The 16,943-nt window shown below is 37.4% G+C and overlaps 1 protein-coding gene across 1 annotated transcript; it reads left to right on the top strand.

Moving 5' to 3' along the window:
• Positions 1-217: 217 nt before the first annotated feature.
• LOC140231770 (S-crystallin SL11-like) lies at positions 218-8,643 on the top strand. Its single transcript, XM_072311923.1, has 6 exons — positions 218-526; positions 959-1,146; positions 3,980-4,075; positions 5,204-5,322; positions 6,665-6,763; positions 7,717-8,643. The coding sequence occupies exons 2-6, from the start codon at positions 1,008-1,010 to the stop codon at positions 7,882-7,884; spliced, it is 621 nt and encodes a 206-aa protein (XP_072168024.1). The 5' UTR covers positions 218-526; positions 959-1,007; the 3' UTR covers positions 7,885-8,643.
• The last annotated feature ends 8,300 nt before the right edge of the window (positions 8,644-16,943 follow it).

Raw genomic sequence — 16,943 nt, 5'->3', positions numbered from 1 at the left:
GTTTCTACTTGAAACGTGAAACCTTGAGTTTGTATACTAGTACTTCCATCGTCAGTTTCTGTCCATTTCGTTCTTTTCTCAGGTGGATCGACAGTGTCCTACACCACTTTTTTTTTTTTTTTTTTTTTGAGCAGGTTGTGCAGTTTACCAACAACATTGTTATATATTGTACAAACGCTCACGTGTGGTGAACAGATAGGTATTACCATAAGACAAACAGTCTTGGTGCGTGTAAAACAAAAATAAATATACAGAGAGCGGAAAGGAAAAATAGCCCCGTCATGATGCCCTATGCACCGACCTATTTGCCCAGGGAAGCCTTGCTTGCATATGAATAGTTCGCTTGAGCACGTCGAAACCCTTGAAGTGGTAGAGTCAGCGTATTATGGGCATCGCGTCTCGTCTTCTAAGGTATAATAGGCCCTCCTATATAGGCCCTCCTATATGGTAGAGGTTTGACTCGCTGACGGAACACTGTTGTACCAGTCACTGCGCTGTACGGGCCTCGTGGTGTTCGTCCAATCTGGTAAGTGACAGTGGTTCTTTCGTTTTTGAGAAAACTCGCTGTCTTGCAAAATACTTTATGATTGCCTTTGTATACCCTTCTCTTTTGTGTTTGAGGCATGAAAAGTGACAATAATCTTTGTACAGAATCCATAAGGGTAAAGGTAAAAAAAAGAAGAAGCTTTTACATGAAATGTTTCACCACGCCCAAAGCTGCATCCGTGGGACGTTGAATAAGTATAGGGTAATTATGCGTAGGTTGCTAGGAGATAAAGATGGGAGTGTGAATTACATCAGAGCTATACACCGCGTATATTTAGATGGTGCATAATTAGCTCAATGAGAAAAAAAAATTAAAGTGGCTGATTTAATTACATTTTTGTTTTATTATCGATCTCCCCTTCCCTCCCTTTCCCTCCCTTTTCCCCTTTTCCTCTTTCTCTTCTTTTTTCAGACCATAAATCTCCTCCTATCTTATAAAAAAGACGAGAAACGCGAGAAAGATGCCGTCCTACAGGTTGGTTTATTTCAACGCGCGAGGTCGAGTGGAGATCGCCCGGCTTCTCTTCGCCCTAAAAGACGTCGAGTTCGACGATGTGCGCTTTGAATTCACCGCCTTTGCTGACTCCGAAGACAAAAAGAGTGAGTGTCCTTCGAATGACAATATTGGAGTATTGAGGGAGAGTGAGGGGGGGGGGGGGGTGGTGGTAGAACAACATAAAGAAATAGTTTCATACCCCCCCCCCCCATGATTTGTTTTATACCCGGAAACCAAACCAAGTCCTAACCCTCATCCTTTCTCTGTATACCTGTAAGGACTGTGGAGTCCGTGTGACCCAATAGGACATTATGTCCTCGTATCTTGAGAATATGAACAGCCTTTAAACACAAAGGATCACACAATCACACACACACACACAATCAGACACACACAAACACACACACACACACACAATCAGACACACACAAACCAACACACACAAACCAACACACACATTAACGCATCCAATGCGATGCACGTGTTAATACATTGTGAGGATGTGAATGGAGTATAAAAATGTTTTTGTTTTTGCTTTTGTTTTCAATTTTAAGAGGGGATACGGCTTGCATGTGAAACTCTATAGCCCAAGATTAATCATAATTGACTGCAAATTTTCACGACTTCTTTGTTTAAAGGGATCGTACAGTTTTGGTTGCGACAATTTCAGGTTTCTAACATTTTTTGGTGAGATTATGAGAAACCTCTTATGAAATATGAAACAGCATGTAATTCTATGAAAACTTCAACATTTGATGAAAATTGGCTTTGAAATGGCTGAGATATCCAAAAAAGAGCGATTCTAATAAAGTATGGGAAACACACTTTATTACGATCGCTTTGTTTTACTTTGTTTTTGGATGTTTCAGTTTATCCAAACCCGATTTTCATCCAATAAACGTTGAATTCCTCTTAAAATGGTATGTTCTGTACCATACCATAAGTGTTTTCTTGGTATCTCACAAAAAGTTAAAAGCCAAATTCTCATCTCCACCAATACTGTACCATCCCTTTAATACTAATTAATTTTCTATAGAGGGCTCATTAACCAAACATTTTTTTTTGCTTCATTCAGAAGGTTTCGTTATTTCGAAGGTTATAGTTAATGCCAAAATGAAATAATGTTCGATCATCCGAAAATGAAAAGAAGGTGCCTACAAGTGAAACTTTGGAATTATACAAACCTTATTTCGTTTTTAGATTAACGAACCTTCAAAATAACAAACTGTATAACCACCTCGCGCTTTATCTCTGCGAAGGGGACTTCGACCAATAGGCCCCGTGTTTGCTTGTTATTATTGTATTCATCATGTTCATTGCCTCCTAAGCTGCCATTAAAAAATATCATAAATCATGTACCAACCGTCCATTTATATTGACACTGGATAAACAATGCGTCAAGGTATTCATATTAGTCAATGCTGCAACCGTCGTATCACACGACAGGATTTTCCCCCCTTGGTGAGAAGCAGTTATCACCAAAAAAAATAAAAAATCTAATTTTGCAACTTCAAAACACACACCATGAAATAAAATCTCAAGATTAATCTGTAAAAGTATCAAAAAATCGCCGATTTTCCTATGTTGTTCTAATCTTAAAACTTGCCTTACTCTTACCATCAGTATACTTACCAGGTATGCATGCAAGCACTCTCACAAAGCAAACTCTCCCAATTGAAAAGGGATCCAAACAGAACCCCTAATAATACTCCTCATACATGTTGCAGTATATTTTGTAATGCTCCCCATGCACTGAGTGATTGTACACCACGTATTCTTTCTTTGGTATGTGTGTGGCCCTGAAAAGGGCCTACCCATACTGGGAACTTATATGGGTCGGCGGCCTAACAAATGTTAGTCGGTCCTGCTGGAATAACATGCTGGATTAGCTATATGCTAGTCCAGCATGTGACAGACTAGTTTTCAGTGAGGCACTCTCGCACTGCAAAAAGTCCGGTGTTAAATATGAAACACCGAGCTGGTGTTAAACTTTCGGTGCTCATTCATGGTGTTAGATTAACACCTCCGGGTGTCATTTCAAAATATAAAATTGGTGGGTTTTCTTTTTTTTTTGAGAGTTTCTTAGTTACTGAATTTCTTGTTAATTTTGTACTTCAACAAGACGATGAAGAATTTTCCGATAAAGTACTTGATTTTTGAAAAAATGTGTAAACACATTTACACCACAGTAACACCAGTTGGTGTGGTCTCCTATTCAAGCTGGACGGGTGTTATACCATTGAAATTAACACCACCAATATCAAATCAACACCATGCGGTGTCATTAATGAATTAACTCCAGCGCAGTGTCAAAAATATCACCAGCTACAGTGTCAAATTAACACCACGAAGTGCCAGGTGAACACTTTTTAACACCGTCACAATACATTTTCTACACCTGTGGGTGTGGTCCTCTATTGAAGATTGATCGGTGTTAGATTTAACACCCATGGTGTTAAATCTAACACCGATGTTTTTACAGTGCGACGTTGTTCTCCCGCCCTGGAAACCTTCAACGATTTCATGAGTGTCAGTTGTTCTTGGTCTTGCCAATTAAGAACTGTCTTGTCTTGATATGAGCCTGCCACGTATCGCTAAACAGATGAATGTAGGTCTTTTTGCCAACAAGTGTTTCCAATTTATTGGTCATTGGTTTATGAGTCATTATTATGAGTCATTGGTTTCATTTCGAAAACCAATTTATGATTTATAAGGTTCATACAACCATCATCATCTTGTCTTGATACATCAGAATGAATGTTAAATAATAAATGTCAGATGTTCCTAGGTGGGGCACGCTCCCGCAAGCTGTCACTCATGGGATACTTTTTTTAACGGAAATGTGCGTGAACGTGATGTCGTACAACATCGTCAAAGTTGATTGATAGGCCTACATACAATGGTCACTTTTTGTTTCTCAATCCATTATGTCGACAGAAGCCCCGCTAGGCCAGGTACCCATCCTGGAAGTGGAGGGCCAGCCGATCATGCCGCAGAGCCGAGCTATTCAGCGCTACCTCGCCCGGGAATTTGGTGAGATACACCTCTCAGCTGCTGTAGTTTCTTTATGGGTTTCCTTGTTTGATTTGATGTTTGTCTGTATATTCGAAACCTGCGCAAATCTGTTCCTAATTCATCATGAGTACTAGTTTTGTGTGGAAGCGTGACACACAAAGTGAACGGCATGTCCAATGTTAACGTGTGTTCTTAATATTATGCATACATACATGTACCTGTGTGTGTGTGTGTGGGGGGGGGGTGTTTGCGTGTGTTTGCAAAAGTGAGTTGAATAAACATTTACTCACGTCTTTACTTAAGTTATTCATTCTTTCATTCATTTATTTCTTTGATCGCTTGTTGGTTGGTCGTGACCTGTTTATGGCTGATCTGAGCGCGACAAGAGCGTTGGTTGTTGGGCAAAGGACAAAACGTTTATCAAACTCCTCCCACCAACTACTGGTATGGCGGATCTCTTGATACCACACATCTCTGTTTACTATTAGCATCTTTTATTACCGAATGAAATAAAACTTCACAATGTCCGAACTTCCCTAATTCTTACTTGATTATCATTATTATTATTATTATTATTATTATTATTATTATTATTATTATTATTATTATTATTATCATTATTACTGATTATAGGCTTGTAAGATTTTACTCTTTCTTTTCAGAGTAACTGTTAAAGGGATGGTGTAGTAATTAGTATTGGTTGAGGTGAGAATTCAGCTTTTAATTTTCTTGCGAGATACTTCGAAACCACCACGACCACTTTATGAAATGTTAAAGAGCACACAATTCTAACGGGAATTAAAAGTTTATTTGATGAAAATCGGTTTTGAAATGACTGAGATATCCAAAAAGAAAGTTAAACAAATTAGCGATCCAAATGGTGGGTCCCACCTTTTATTAGGATCGCTTTGTTTTGGATATAATATTAGCCATTTCAAAACCAATTTTCATCAAATAAACTCTGAATTCCTCTTAGAATTCTATGCCTTTCATATTTCATAAGAGGTTTCTCCTTATCTCTATAAATCCCCATAAAAAACGTTGGAAACCTGAAGCCCCATCTCAACCGTAACTGGACCATCCCTTTAAGTGGTCCGGAATTTTCTTTTGTAACGGTGTTATTTCATTATTGATCGCATTGCACAGATCTCTATGGCAGCAACAACAAGCAGTCAACCTTCATTGACATCGTGGCCGAGACCTGCGACGAGTTCCACGAGGGGATGTATAGGTTCCTCTTCTACGAGACGGACGAGACGAAGAAGGTATCACGGATCTATGGGGTCATCCCACGAGACCGACACCCACGAGACCGACACCCACGAGTCATACAGCCCATGAGTTCGACATTGAAAACATGGTCCAAGAGTCATACTGTTCACGAGTCATACAGCGCATGAGTTCGACACTAGGTAAAAACAGCCCACGAGTTCGACAGATACAACACGGGGTTTAATGTTTCGATCTCGTGGGCCTTGTTAGCTTAGTGTCGAACTAATGGGCTGTATAACTCATGGGCTGTATGACTTGTGAGCTGTATGACTCGTGGGCTGTAGTGGCCTATGACTCGTGGGTGTCGGGTCTCTTGACGTGCTCCCGTAAAGATGACACTATGATATAACATCACGATCATGTCACGATATTCATAACATTCACGTATCAATCATTATTTTGCCTTGCGGTGCTTATAAATGCGAAGAAGTAGTCATATCTTGATTCTTAATTTCTTTGCTTAAAATTTCACTTTTCAGTGTTCATTCTTTTCTCCTTACACCATTTAACATAGATTAAGTTTTAATGCTGAAATGTGTTTTAAATTTGTCCCTGTTCATTACATATATTTGGATACCTCTTTGAACTGTTTATCATGGGTAGTGACAATCTATTCTTTTTTTAATCGAGAATCTTAAAAAGAAATGAATCACCTTTCCGTTGATTGCTCTTGTATTCAGGTATCACAACTTTGCCAAAGAAAGTTTGCATTCCTAGAAGACTGCAGCTCAAAGAAAGGTCCTTTAGCCAGGTTTTTGACGTGTACTGTGACATGTTTAGACTTTATATAACTTAATGTCGCTTAGACTCAATGAAACTTGAAAAATCAGGAAAATTGAACTTTACGAAAATGAGTATCCGAAGGTACTCCACTTTCAAGCTTTAAGAGTACCCTTTTTTGAAAAAAAAAAAGTTTTGATATCCATTTTCAATGAAAATTAGGTATCCCTTCAAGTTGTTACTAGGAACTGGCCAGGCAATTGTTATCCATGCTTCCTTGAAATTTGTGTGAAATTCTGCATATATTTATGGAAATTCCTACATAAACAGTCATAACTTCTTAACAACATGACTGATTTTAATCAAACTTTCACTGAGTGGTTCCGTACTCTTTCTGAATGTACTTTTTACGCTAGAGGTACTTCTCTAGCAAGCAAACAAAATAAAAACACACAAACACAATAACAAAGACAAAACAAAACAAAAACAAATAACAAACCAGCAACCTTCCGCTAAAAGTTGAGAAGAACAGATTACGTAAACCTTGGGAATGTTGAATACCTTGAAATGATTTAGAAATTCTCGTTGTTGCAACTCCACCCCCCCCCCCCCCAGGCCGAATTGAAGAAGAAATTCATCGAAGAGACCACGCCTCGGATCCTTTCGTTCTTGGAAAAGATGTTAGGTTCTACAGACTACTTCGTTGGAGACAAGGTAAAAAATTACTCATCGTTAGCTCCAAAAAAGAGACACTAACAATATCAGGCCTAAACTCCGAAGGTTTGTTAATCCGAAAAAGAAGATTTGTCATTCCAAATGTTCACCGATTCGACATGTTCGAGATTGAAATAAGCTTCGCTTATGTGGGAAATGAAGAATAAAAAAAAGGTGTGTTCCATATCAAACGAACATTCGAGCCTTACTTTATTTTCAGATTAACGAATCTTGAGAATAACGAACCTTATGTCATTTTCGGTGATACGGACCTTCGCAATAACGAACCTTCCAAATAACGAAACGTAAACGGGCATTACTGGCATCTACTCGTAATATATTTAGGAAGTTTGACAAATTTAACAACACTAGCCGTGCTTCAGCCATATCTACACCTCTTTATACCCTATCTTATGTTTCTACACTGCTTGGTTTGTTTTAATGTGAGTCATTTTGAAAAAGAACGTCTCGAGGTAAATTTGTACCGTATTCATTGTTCAATTACTTAGCTTGCTTGAGTATATTGAGCGGTTTGATTGTATTGCAGGGGTGAAATATCTACCCTTGGTATCAGTATATTTGCATTGTAATTGTCACTTCCACTGAAAACCACACCATAATGACGATGAATAGAATGTTTTGTCGCATATCAAATTTTATGTTCCGGGATCGATCGGGCATATATATATATATATATATATATATATACATATATATATAATATACAGCTCAATATACTCAAGCAAGCTAAGTCATTAAGTACAATATATATATATATATATATATATATATATATATATATACCCGATCGATCGCGGAACATAAAATTCAGTATGCGATATATCTATATATACGTCGTAGATATTGTATGTATGACATACATGTATGTTTGTCAACCGATGCAGTCCGTTTTCCCTCTTCATTTCGATATTACTTTGACCTCACACCTTTAGCCATCACTTGCTGATGTCAATGTCCTCAACCTCGTTGACGTCGGGAAGGACCATCTCGGCGAAGAAGTCTTTGCCAAACATTCAAAACTCTTGGAGCTGCATAAGCGCGTCTCAGCAATTCCCAGTGTCAAGGCCTATCTGGACAAACGACCCAAATGTCAGTACTAACACTCTCCTTCGCGCACCTGATGGGTTGCCATGGCAGCAGACTTCTACAGATGTCCATAAAGATTTTGGAAGTCAATGGTCACATAAATCCCCAGTAAAGATGAATAGAATGGTTAGCAATAGCTGAACACAATACTAATTTTCCTAATTGCTTCTAGAGAGTTCAAAAAATATCTACACAAAGGGGAGTTTATTCTCATATCAAAGTGAAGACTGATTCAAGTTATTGCAATACATTTTAAGCCTATATGTGCAGAACGTTCTAGAGTTGTATCATCTGTGGTTGATAGGTGTAACTATTTTAGATGATAGGGCAGCAGAAGCACAGGCAAGATTAACGTTGTTGTTATTAGTTATGTTGGTTATTGTTCATAGAGGTCTTAAAAAGTTGATGAGAGAAGTCTAACCAAGAGATGCATACACTACCTACATAGAGGGCGGACTACATCAAATCGCAGTTTCATCATGGAACGTCTGAGGTCATCACGAAGATGGACCACCTCATCGAGATTTAGTCCATAGTATCTACTGTGAAACAAGGAGGAACTATACTAAAGGCCACCGCACACTACACGATCAGACCGGTCCCACGAAAAGAGAGGCAAGCCGCGTCGTTTTTACTGTACGACCAGTCGCACGACTCGACACTGTTACGGCACATTTTGGTAAATTGCACATTTTGGTAAATTACCAAAATGTGCAGTTACCAAAACGTGCCGTGACATGTTACGGCACACTTAACGATCACACTACACAGCTATAGGCTTACGACCGTTCTGGCTTCAGGAGGCCTACATTTTACTGTAGTATGACTGGCTGAAAGCCAACGACCGGTCGTGAAAATTCGACATGTCAAATCTCTACGACTGACATTAAAACCCAGTCGCACGACTGGAAACTGGTAATGCTGGTGACGTCACACTTTCGGTCTAAGGTCGTACGACAGGTAAATCGTGGCAAGGTGGTGTAGTATGTGGTGGCCTTTAAATGAGGAAAAAATATTAAGACTCTGAAATTCATGGCTTATATTCTTTTAAATCGTTCTACTCCTGTGTCAGATCAGTTCGAATTGTTGATTATTTTCCATCCAGACAAGACAGAATACGGAATCAATCAAAACTTGAATATCCATAATTTTTTCAAGCGATTTTCTAATGTTCTCAAACGTTCACCTATAGTTTTTCAGCATTTTGTTTATTTCATCGGCTGAATTTACACCTATCTTAAGAACATTAATTGAACTGTAAGTTCATATGTCATAAGTTGATACAAGTTCTTCATCTTCCTTTTTTTTCATCTCCTTGACCACATGCAATGTCTTGTATGCTGTTGAATGCATGAAGTACTCTGATATGATCTGCTGCAATTCTCTTCAATAAAAAAAAGAAAAAAAAAAGAAATGTGAAATATTGTGAGTCTGTTCATTTTGAGTTGACTTACAGTTAACTCTCTTATCCCTCCTTACAAGTGATGACCTGGGGGTGTTTCATCAATTTAGTCCGCGCTGACAAGTTGTCAGCGCTGACAATCACCGTAGTAACAGTGACCAGAGCATCTCATCCAATCAAACCAAGTATTTTGCTGAAATTGTCCGACTAACGTTGATGAAAGGACCAAATGAAAGTGAAATGCCAAACCGACTTCCAAGTTGACTTTCTCAGAGCAACACCAAGCATGCATGCGGAGCGGTAGTAATTTTCTTAAAATCAAAGGTTTAAATATTGATCGTTTGTCATATCTTCCTCACTTCTTATCCGATTTTTGTTATTTTTGTACATGTATTGTTCTGTAAGATATTTTCTTTCTTTTGAAGCTTTTCTATTTTTGGGGTGGATTTCCTCTTTAACTCTACATAACCAAATACCACGGTCAAGAGACAGCATCAACACCAACCATATAATATTGACATTTAACCTATTGCAGTACCGCGCATTTATCTTTTTGGTGACAACACCTGTACTCTGTAATCTTTGATGGGACTCATTGTGATTTAGTCATTTTCAAGAGACAAAATTCCAGGTTAGAGTTAATAGCACTCCAGTGGCTTTTTACAGAGAATCTCTCGGTTCTTTCATAAAAACAAACAAACAAACAAACAAGCAAACAAAAACACCACAAACCTAGGACAATGTAATGTGGATGCAAATTTATATCTTTTATTTACAAAGAGTGGAGCCAACAATTAACATCAGAAAAATATCAAAGATTCATCGCATTTATACAACAACGAAACAATCCGAAAAGTCAAATATTGTATTGACACTGTCCAAAAGTAGGTCCCTATGACAGAAGCTCTTAATGTACACACTAAAGTCATGCAGCACTAGCTTAGACAATATACACGATTAGATGAAATCGGAACGAATAAATAAATACCTGTATTAGTGTTAGCTCTACAATGACGCAATTATTACAAAGATTCATATCAAACAACACATATATGTACTTGAATTCATCATCTATTGCTTTACTACATGGACGTTTAGGTGATTCGGCAGTATTGGAAAAACACATGTATACGTAAATTCCACAAACTAAAGCTACAAATCCAAACACAAATCAAAAAGTTCTATCAGCTTTGTACAACACTAAATCAAACGTGATTACTCTGCATATTTTGAAACATGAATCAGCAAACAGCAAAGAGGGGAAAACCCCATTCTCCCGAATTTGAACAAGGACGAGAGAATACATCATATTATATACGAATAATACGAGAATAGAGCAATATTTCAGGAAACAGTCGACACAATCTAAAGTATTTTACACTGGGGAATACAATGCCTCACGCGTTACATCATCAGTTGAAGCGGTTAATAGCACATGGAGATAGAATGATACATGGCTTCTAGCGGCCAAGTCGTCAGGCGTTAGTCCACAAACACGGCATATCTAGCACACCCCAATAGCCTTCCACAAAATGATGAGACAAAAGTAAGCTTTATATACCAACCTGCGCGTTATTACACAATGCGTTCAATATTGTTCTTCAGCACACCACTTCACGTCACTTACACAGTAATTATGTGAAGTGTTTACAAATAGGTTAATACGGACAAAAGCTATGAGAGGAAATGTCACGTGATTTCTTTCCTTGGAGAAAATGATCACTTTTGGGAGGAAAATGCTGTAAAAGAAAGGTCATCTTCACAGAATTTACTTAAAGCAAGGAGCTTCTATTTGAAGCTCCTTCCTCAAAGGCAGTGCCTATGTAGAGAGCAAGAAAAGGAACAGAAAAAAAAGATACTTGCCAAAATGGCTTCCACAGCGTATGTTTACATGATTACATACACACATGACTGATGACACAAGTCATTTGCATTTTGCGAAGAAAACTACAAATTATTATGAAAGAATACTAACAGGTAGTTTCATTGTACAATGTTTGAGTCTGAAGATCGGGAACTGCAAGATTTAAAATTGGCGTAAAGTAGACGTATTCAATTCATGACCGCAGGAGAATTAACATTTAAACTCATATTCGTTTAATGTTTGCGTTTGAATGTATTCCCAGAAAGATAATCATGTTGCACTTGAAAAAAAATGCATGCAAGAACATAGAAAAAATATACCAACAACAATGCCGGCATCAAAAGTTGGTGTAAATGAAATCGTAAACTTGCCGAAAGGTAATGCCCCTTTTTTCGTGCGCTAAATTTTGCACGAGGTCTATTAATGATATTATAAAATATAATAATGTGATATGATAACTATTCTCACTTTATAACGAAAATGAACACCTTAGAGTCAGTCTCCACGTTACATCACGTCAAAAAATGACAATCCGATACACAGATGAGCTGAAGGATATTAACACAAGACAGAGCACATTATTCCACTGCACTATACCATAAAGACTTTAAATTTAAGACAGAAGATGATAGTTATATACTCCCTTTGGCACTTGACTTTGGACAAGACACCTATTTCTTTTGTTTTCAAAGTTTCCTCACAAAAGCCATGCTAATTTTGCAGCTAGCATGCATTACGGGCATTAAAATACTTCAATTTCCTGTAAATCAATATCTGTGCGGTAAAACCAGATAAACATATGGAAAGATCATTTCTTCATATATTTTCTTCAAGACGAATAAATGCTGAGTGAAAAGAATGCATGTGTGTTTTGTACTATGAATGAAAGATGTAAATAAACCATTACATTAGGTGTTAGAATAATTAAATTTGTCCTTTCACAATGAACAATAAACTGAATTAATCAAGACACATTATGAATTTTCATACCACTAAATAAGCTGTACAGCGACATATTCAATACCATGCGGAACATCCATGCATATTTCATCAAAATCCAGTAATTTGTAGAAAATTGTAAAAGGGCTCTAAAGATACTGACCACTGGTTCCAAACTGACGACCTACATGTTGAATGATGTCTTTCATTCACTGCAAAAAAAAAAAAAAAAAAAAACTTCTCTTTTTTTGTAGTCTTCTCTTTTGCATTTAACAATCATTTCACATCATTCCTACAATGTTCTAGTATACTGTACAATGTCAAGACTGTTTCATTCCATTTGTATAAAGTTCTTGTTCTATTCTTACAAAAAAAAAAAAAAATCACTTCATTTCTATAATGTTCTCACTTCAATGCCACAAACTTGTCACTCAAATTTTTACAACATTCTCACTCGGTAATATTCTCCATCATATTTTACAATGTTCTCGCTTCACCCTGCAATATTCGCAATCGTATTTTACAATTTTCTCACTTCAATCCAACAAAGGTTCATTCTCAATTTTTAGCACATTATAGATCGTAATTCTATACAGACATCAACTTATTACAATGTTCTACTGCAAACTTCATAAACTCTTCCAATTCATTTTCTTACATTGTTTTCATTCCATTCTAACAATGACCTCACTTTGTGTTTGTGCTGTATACTACATTACATTGTCCATTTCACTTCATTCTACAATGGTTGTGCCCATAAGATAGTTCACAGAAATTATTCCCTGAAAACACGGATCCCTACCTCCTCACATGCATTTGATTTCTCAAGAAGTTTTTGGCAGAGCACAGAATGATTCAACTTGAGTGAAGCATCACGGAAATCATGGCCATTAATATTTCATGAAGTCGAAACAGTTTATATATGACTGCAAACGGGTGGCTTTACTTCAAAGTTGGAATGTTAGACTCTTAATGGTAACATTTCTCACTCCTTATCTCTATGAATTCTGCTATTCTCTACCAGTCTCACATACACTATGCAGGTCTGCTATGAACACAACATGTTTCAGCATCAATGGGCTTTGTAACTACAGTACATACGCATACAGCACACAACTCCATAATTGTGCAAGAGACACTATTTAGTAGACTTATATGGTTAATACCTCCCTTGGTGTTTCACACGGGCAGGTGACCATTTAAAATAGAAATGACTCAAACATATTTGATGAATGCTCAAAAATGTTATTAAAGTGAAGAGTTTGTTTGCAAAAACCGATAAGTCCATATTTGTCAAATGGAGATATTTGCGGTTAAAGGTCAAGAAAAATAAAGAGAATAATAAGAAAATTTCTGCTTCTTTTGACCATAACTTCAAAAATGTACCTTCATATTGTAGTGACCAATATATCATTTAAAAGGTATTATTTTGAACTTTATGACAGAGACCGTACTTCAAAATCTTCAAAAATGGACTTATCGGTTTTTGCAAACAAACTCTTCAAGTGTTTTGTGCATAAAGATACAATTTACACTTATTTTATACCATGCATCACACAAATATTACAAATGTTAAACAAAATCATGAAGCAATGTACAAAACTTGCCCACAAAACTTTGTGAAGTTACATAACTTTTCTCTTGGAATAATTACTAGGTGACAATGAAATACATGTAGGCCTATACAATAGCATGCAAGAACCGGAACTGTATTGTTTTTCATTCTGGCATTGTCATACAGACAGTAAAGGCAGAATTAATTTGATGAACTCCTTCCATGGAATGATAATTATAAATTCCTTGAACTTATACAGGTTGATTAGCATCTGTCTTGAAACATAATGCTGCATCATTTTATTTGGCCTTGCTGTCTAATACTTGATAACAAAGTCGTAATCACTGCGGCTGCATATAATGCAATTTGGGCTACATTCATGTTGTATCCTGCTAAGATTTAGCAGCAATATTTCACCAAGCAATACTCATTTTGTTGTTTTGAAAGCAATCCTGACTTGAGACATCTTCGAAACACGATCAACTGAAATAATGCAAGCTACAGTGCAGAGTTACTTCAAAGACAATATTAGGGAGCTTTAGATTTTGACGCGCGGACGTTTGAGCCGACGCTTGCGCTGGACGTTCTCCTCTCCCTGCGTCGTGTGGAAAAGTAGCTTTAGATTACGCTGGGACTCAACGTATAAAAAATAAAATCGCGCCTCCATTCCACCATAATTATGATCAGTGCACGAAGAAGCTCTCTACGTCGCAAACTGTGCGGACGTGAAAATAGGCCAGTACGCGTAGTGAAAAACTCAGGCGACGCAAGCTAAAAATAGATTGACTTTACGCGCGCTACTGCGCACGCTCAGAACATTTTTTTTTTCCTTTGAACGTCCGCGCGTCTAAAATCTAAAGCTCCCTATTGAAATGGAGAAACAGACACATAGAAATAATCTGTAACTAAGTTATAATGATGCTATCCCCCTTTTCATCCTCCTGTGACTATATCTCGTCGTCATGGTAACCTGACCTCCATGTATCCCTCCACTGGTTGCAGAGGAGCATGGGCGGCACCCAACCAAACATCACTGAGTGGAGGTAGACTTATATAGTTTTGTGGGTGGGTATACCGCTGTCATGACAACCACAACGGCATGTAGCCACAGCAAGAGATAGCATTTAATATTTTTTTCTTTCTTTTTCTGACATGTCTTTTTTTTTTTTCAATTTGAACATTCCATTGATAGCGAACTATAAAAGCTTCTTTAATAATACTCTCATGCCAGATAATGAACAAGTGTGAGAGAAATAGGTGCAGGAGAAGCAAAATTTTTCATTCCTCAATTTTCATATTTCAGATGCTCTGACTTTCAATTAGTGAATGTTGCAGCAAGTTTAGTACAACTAGTGGATGCAATAAATAAATTGATTTGTGCATCCTCTCTTACGAACAGTGCCTTTGTTTGAAAAGATAACAGGAAATAACAGCAACATTGCTTTAATAAACCATGAACCATGCAATGTGCTATTTTGCTCATGCATGTATTAGCCTGCAAAATCACGGCTCGAGAAGCAAAAGGGCACTAATGCTACAGACTTTGAAGAGTACTACAACATATCCTCTCCTGGCTCTCATCAGAAAAATAGTTCTTCTGACATATTTGTGTTTTTCAACCATTTGAGGGCAAAGATGATTGTGCTATAACATGCATTTCCTACAGACACCTTTGGATTGGATTTGCTATGGATTTAAAATCATGAACATGGAACAAGTGTATACATTGTACCCTGTGTATGTTGTGTAAGCATACAGTGGCCTTTCCCGCCTGTGTTCTACCCTCATCAGTGCAAAAAAGGCTCTAATCAAATGAGCAAAGTCTTTTATCCCATCACTATTAGCATTCTATGATCATCCTTTCTGATGAGTTACACACAAAAAGACATATTCTCATCATTTCATGCTAATGCAGTTACAGATTTCATCCCTTACAGTTCAGTACCATGGGAATCCAAGATGTTGTTTTCTACTCTTCGATGTTGAGAAGAAAACATGCAGCTGATTTTGAATATAATATCATCATGCATACATCTTTCAAAGGCATGTGTGAGATGCAAGCGTTAACTACAGTATCTACAGTGTAAGCTGTTAGTGTTATGCACTCTTCAGTGCATAATATGGCCATGCTTGTTTGCAGAAGAACACAATCTTTTCTTCTTCTTTCTTTTTCCAGGATGATTGCAAGTCTCTACACTATGTACAGAAAACCATGAATGTGATGTGACATGTCCTGTGTCACAACTGACAAATTGTCCACTACCGCAAGTGCTGAAGCATGGTCAGAGTTTCATAGTAGCAAGTTTTATAATGCAACAGCTGAGCCATGCTTTCAATTGTACCATGCTTGACTTACAGAGTGCACATTTTAAGATAGGAGATGCAGAACTGTGTACACACTTTGCTCTAGCCATAAAAAGTATCTCATGTGGTGTATACAGCTTGTAATTAATGGAAAATGACATTTTTTCAAGAATCTCCACATTCAAAGCCCCTGAGAGAAACTGACTCTTACAAAAATATAGATGATGTTATCAAATATAGAGGATGCTATCACTGTCATAGTATAGTGGATACACATCACAGACATCATATGACAATATTCCAACTACACGTGAGCATGAGATTGGATTATAACTACTGTGGATTCTGTGGCAGAAATGGACCTTATTTACTGGTCAAGATTTTCTCCTTAAAATGATTACTCCTCTTTACTGAAGTATGATTATGAAGTCATTATTCACATCATCCTCGTGCTCACTGTGCCCTGTATAACAGAGCCTTGCACTCAAGCTGGTTATACATTTAGACCCCTGTTTAACATAAAGGTGACCTTGAGACTGCCTCTGTTTGTGTGTGTGTGTGTGTGTGTGTGTGTAAATGGTTCAAGGCTGTTTCATGAAATATTTTCACATTAAACTTCATGGAAGCTTGAGCAGCCCTTCCCTCAGGACCTGCCTCCCCCCCCCAACTCTTGGGTCACCTCATGCTTGCTTTCCAAACTCTGCCATTGGGATGTCAAGGTTATTTATTTATTTATTTATTTTCTTTTATTATTTTTCCATCATGAGTGTAATTTTTCAGTCTTAATTAAGAAGTTGCTATTACAGAAATTTAAGACTATGACCGAGGTTGAAAGAAGGAGAAAAAATAGAACACATCTTTAATGCCAGTTAAGCATCGAACCAACTCCAAACTTTACATGTTTCTTTTTTCCTCTAAGGTTAGTTCTTGATGGTGATATTATCATTCATGTTGATATATTAAGAGTAAGACCTTTCACTTTAACACGCAATGACGTGAACAACCAACT

This window comes from Diadema setosum, chromosome 8, assembly GCF_964275005.1.
Source record: "Diadema setosum chromosome 8, eeDiaSeto1, whole genome shotgun sequence".
Lineage (NCBI taxonomy): Eukaryota > Metazoa > Echinodermata > Echinoidea > Diadematoida > Diadematidae > Diadema > Diadema setosum.
The sequence above is the reverse complement of the archived record's forward strand: the minus strand, read 5'-3'. Positions and strand labels throughout refer to the sequence as shown.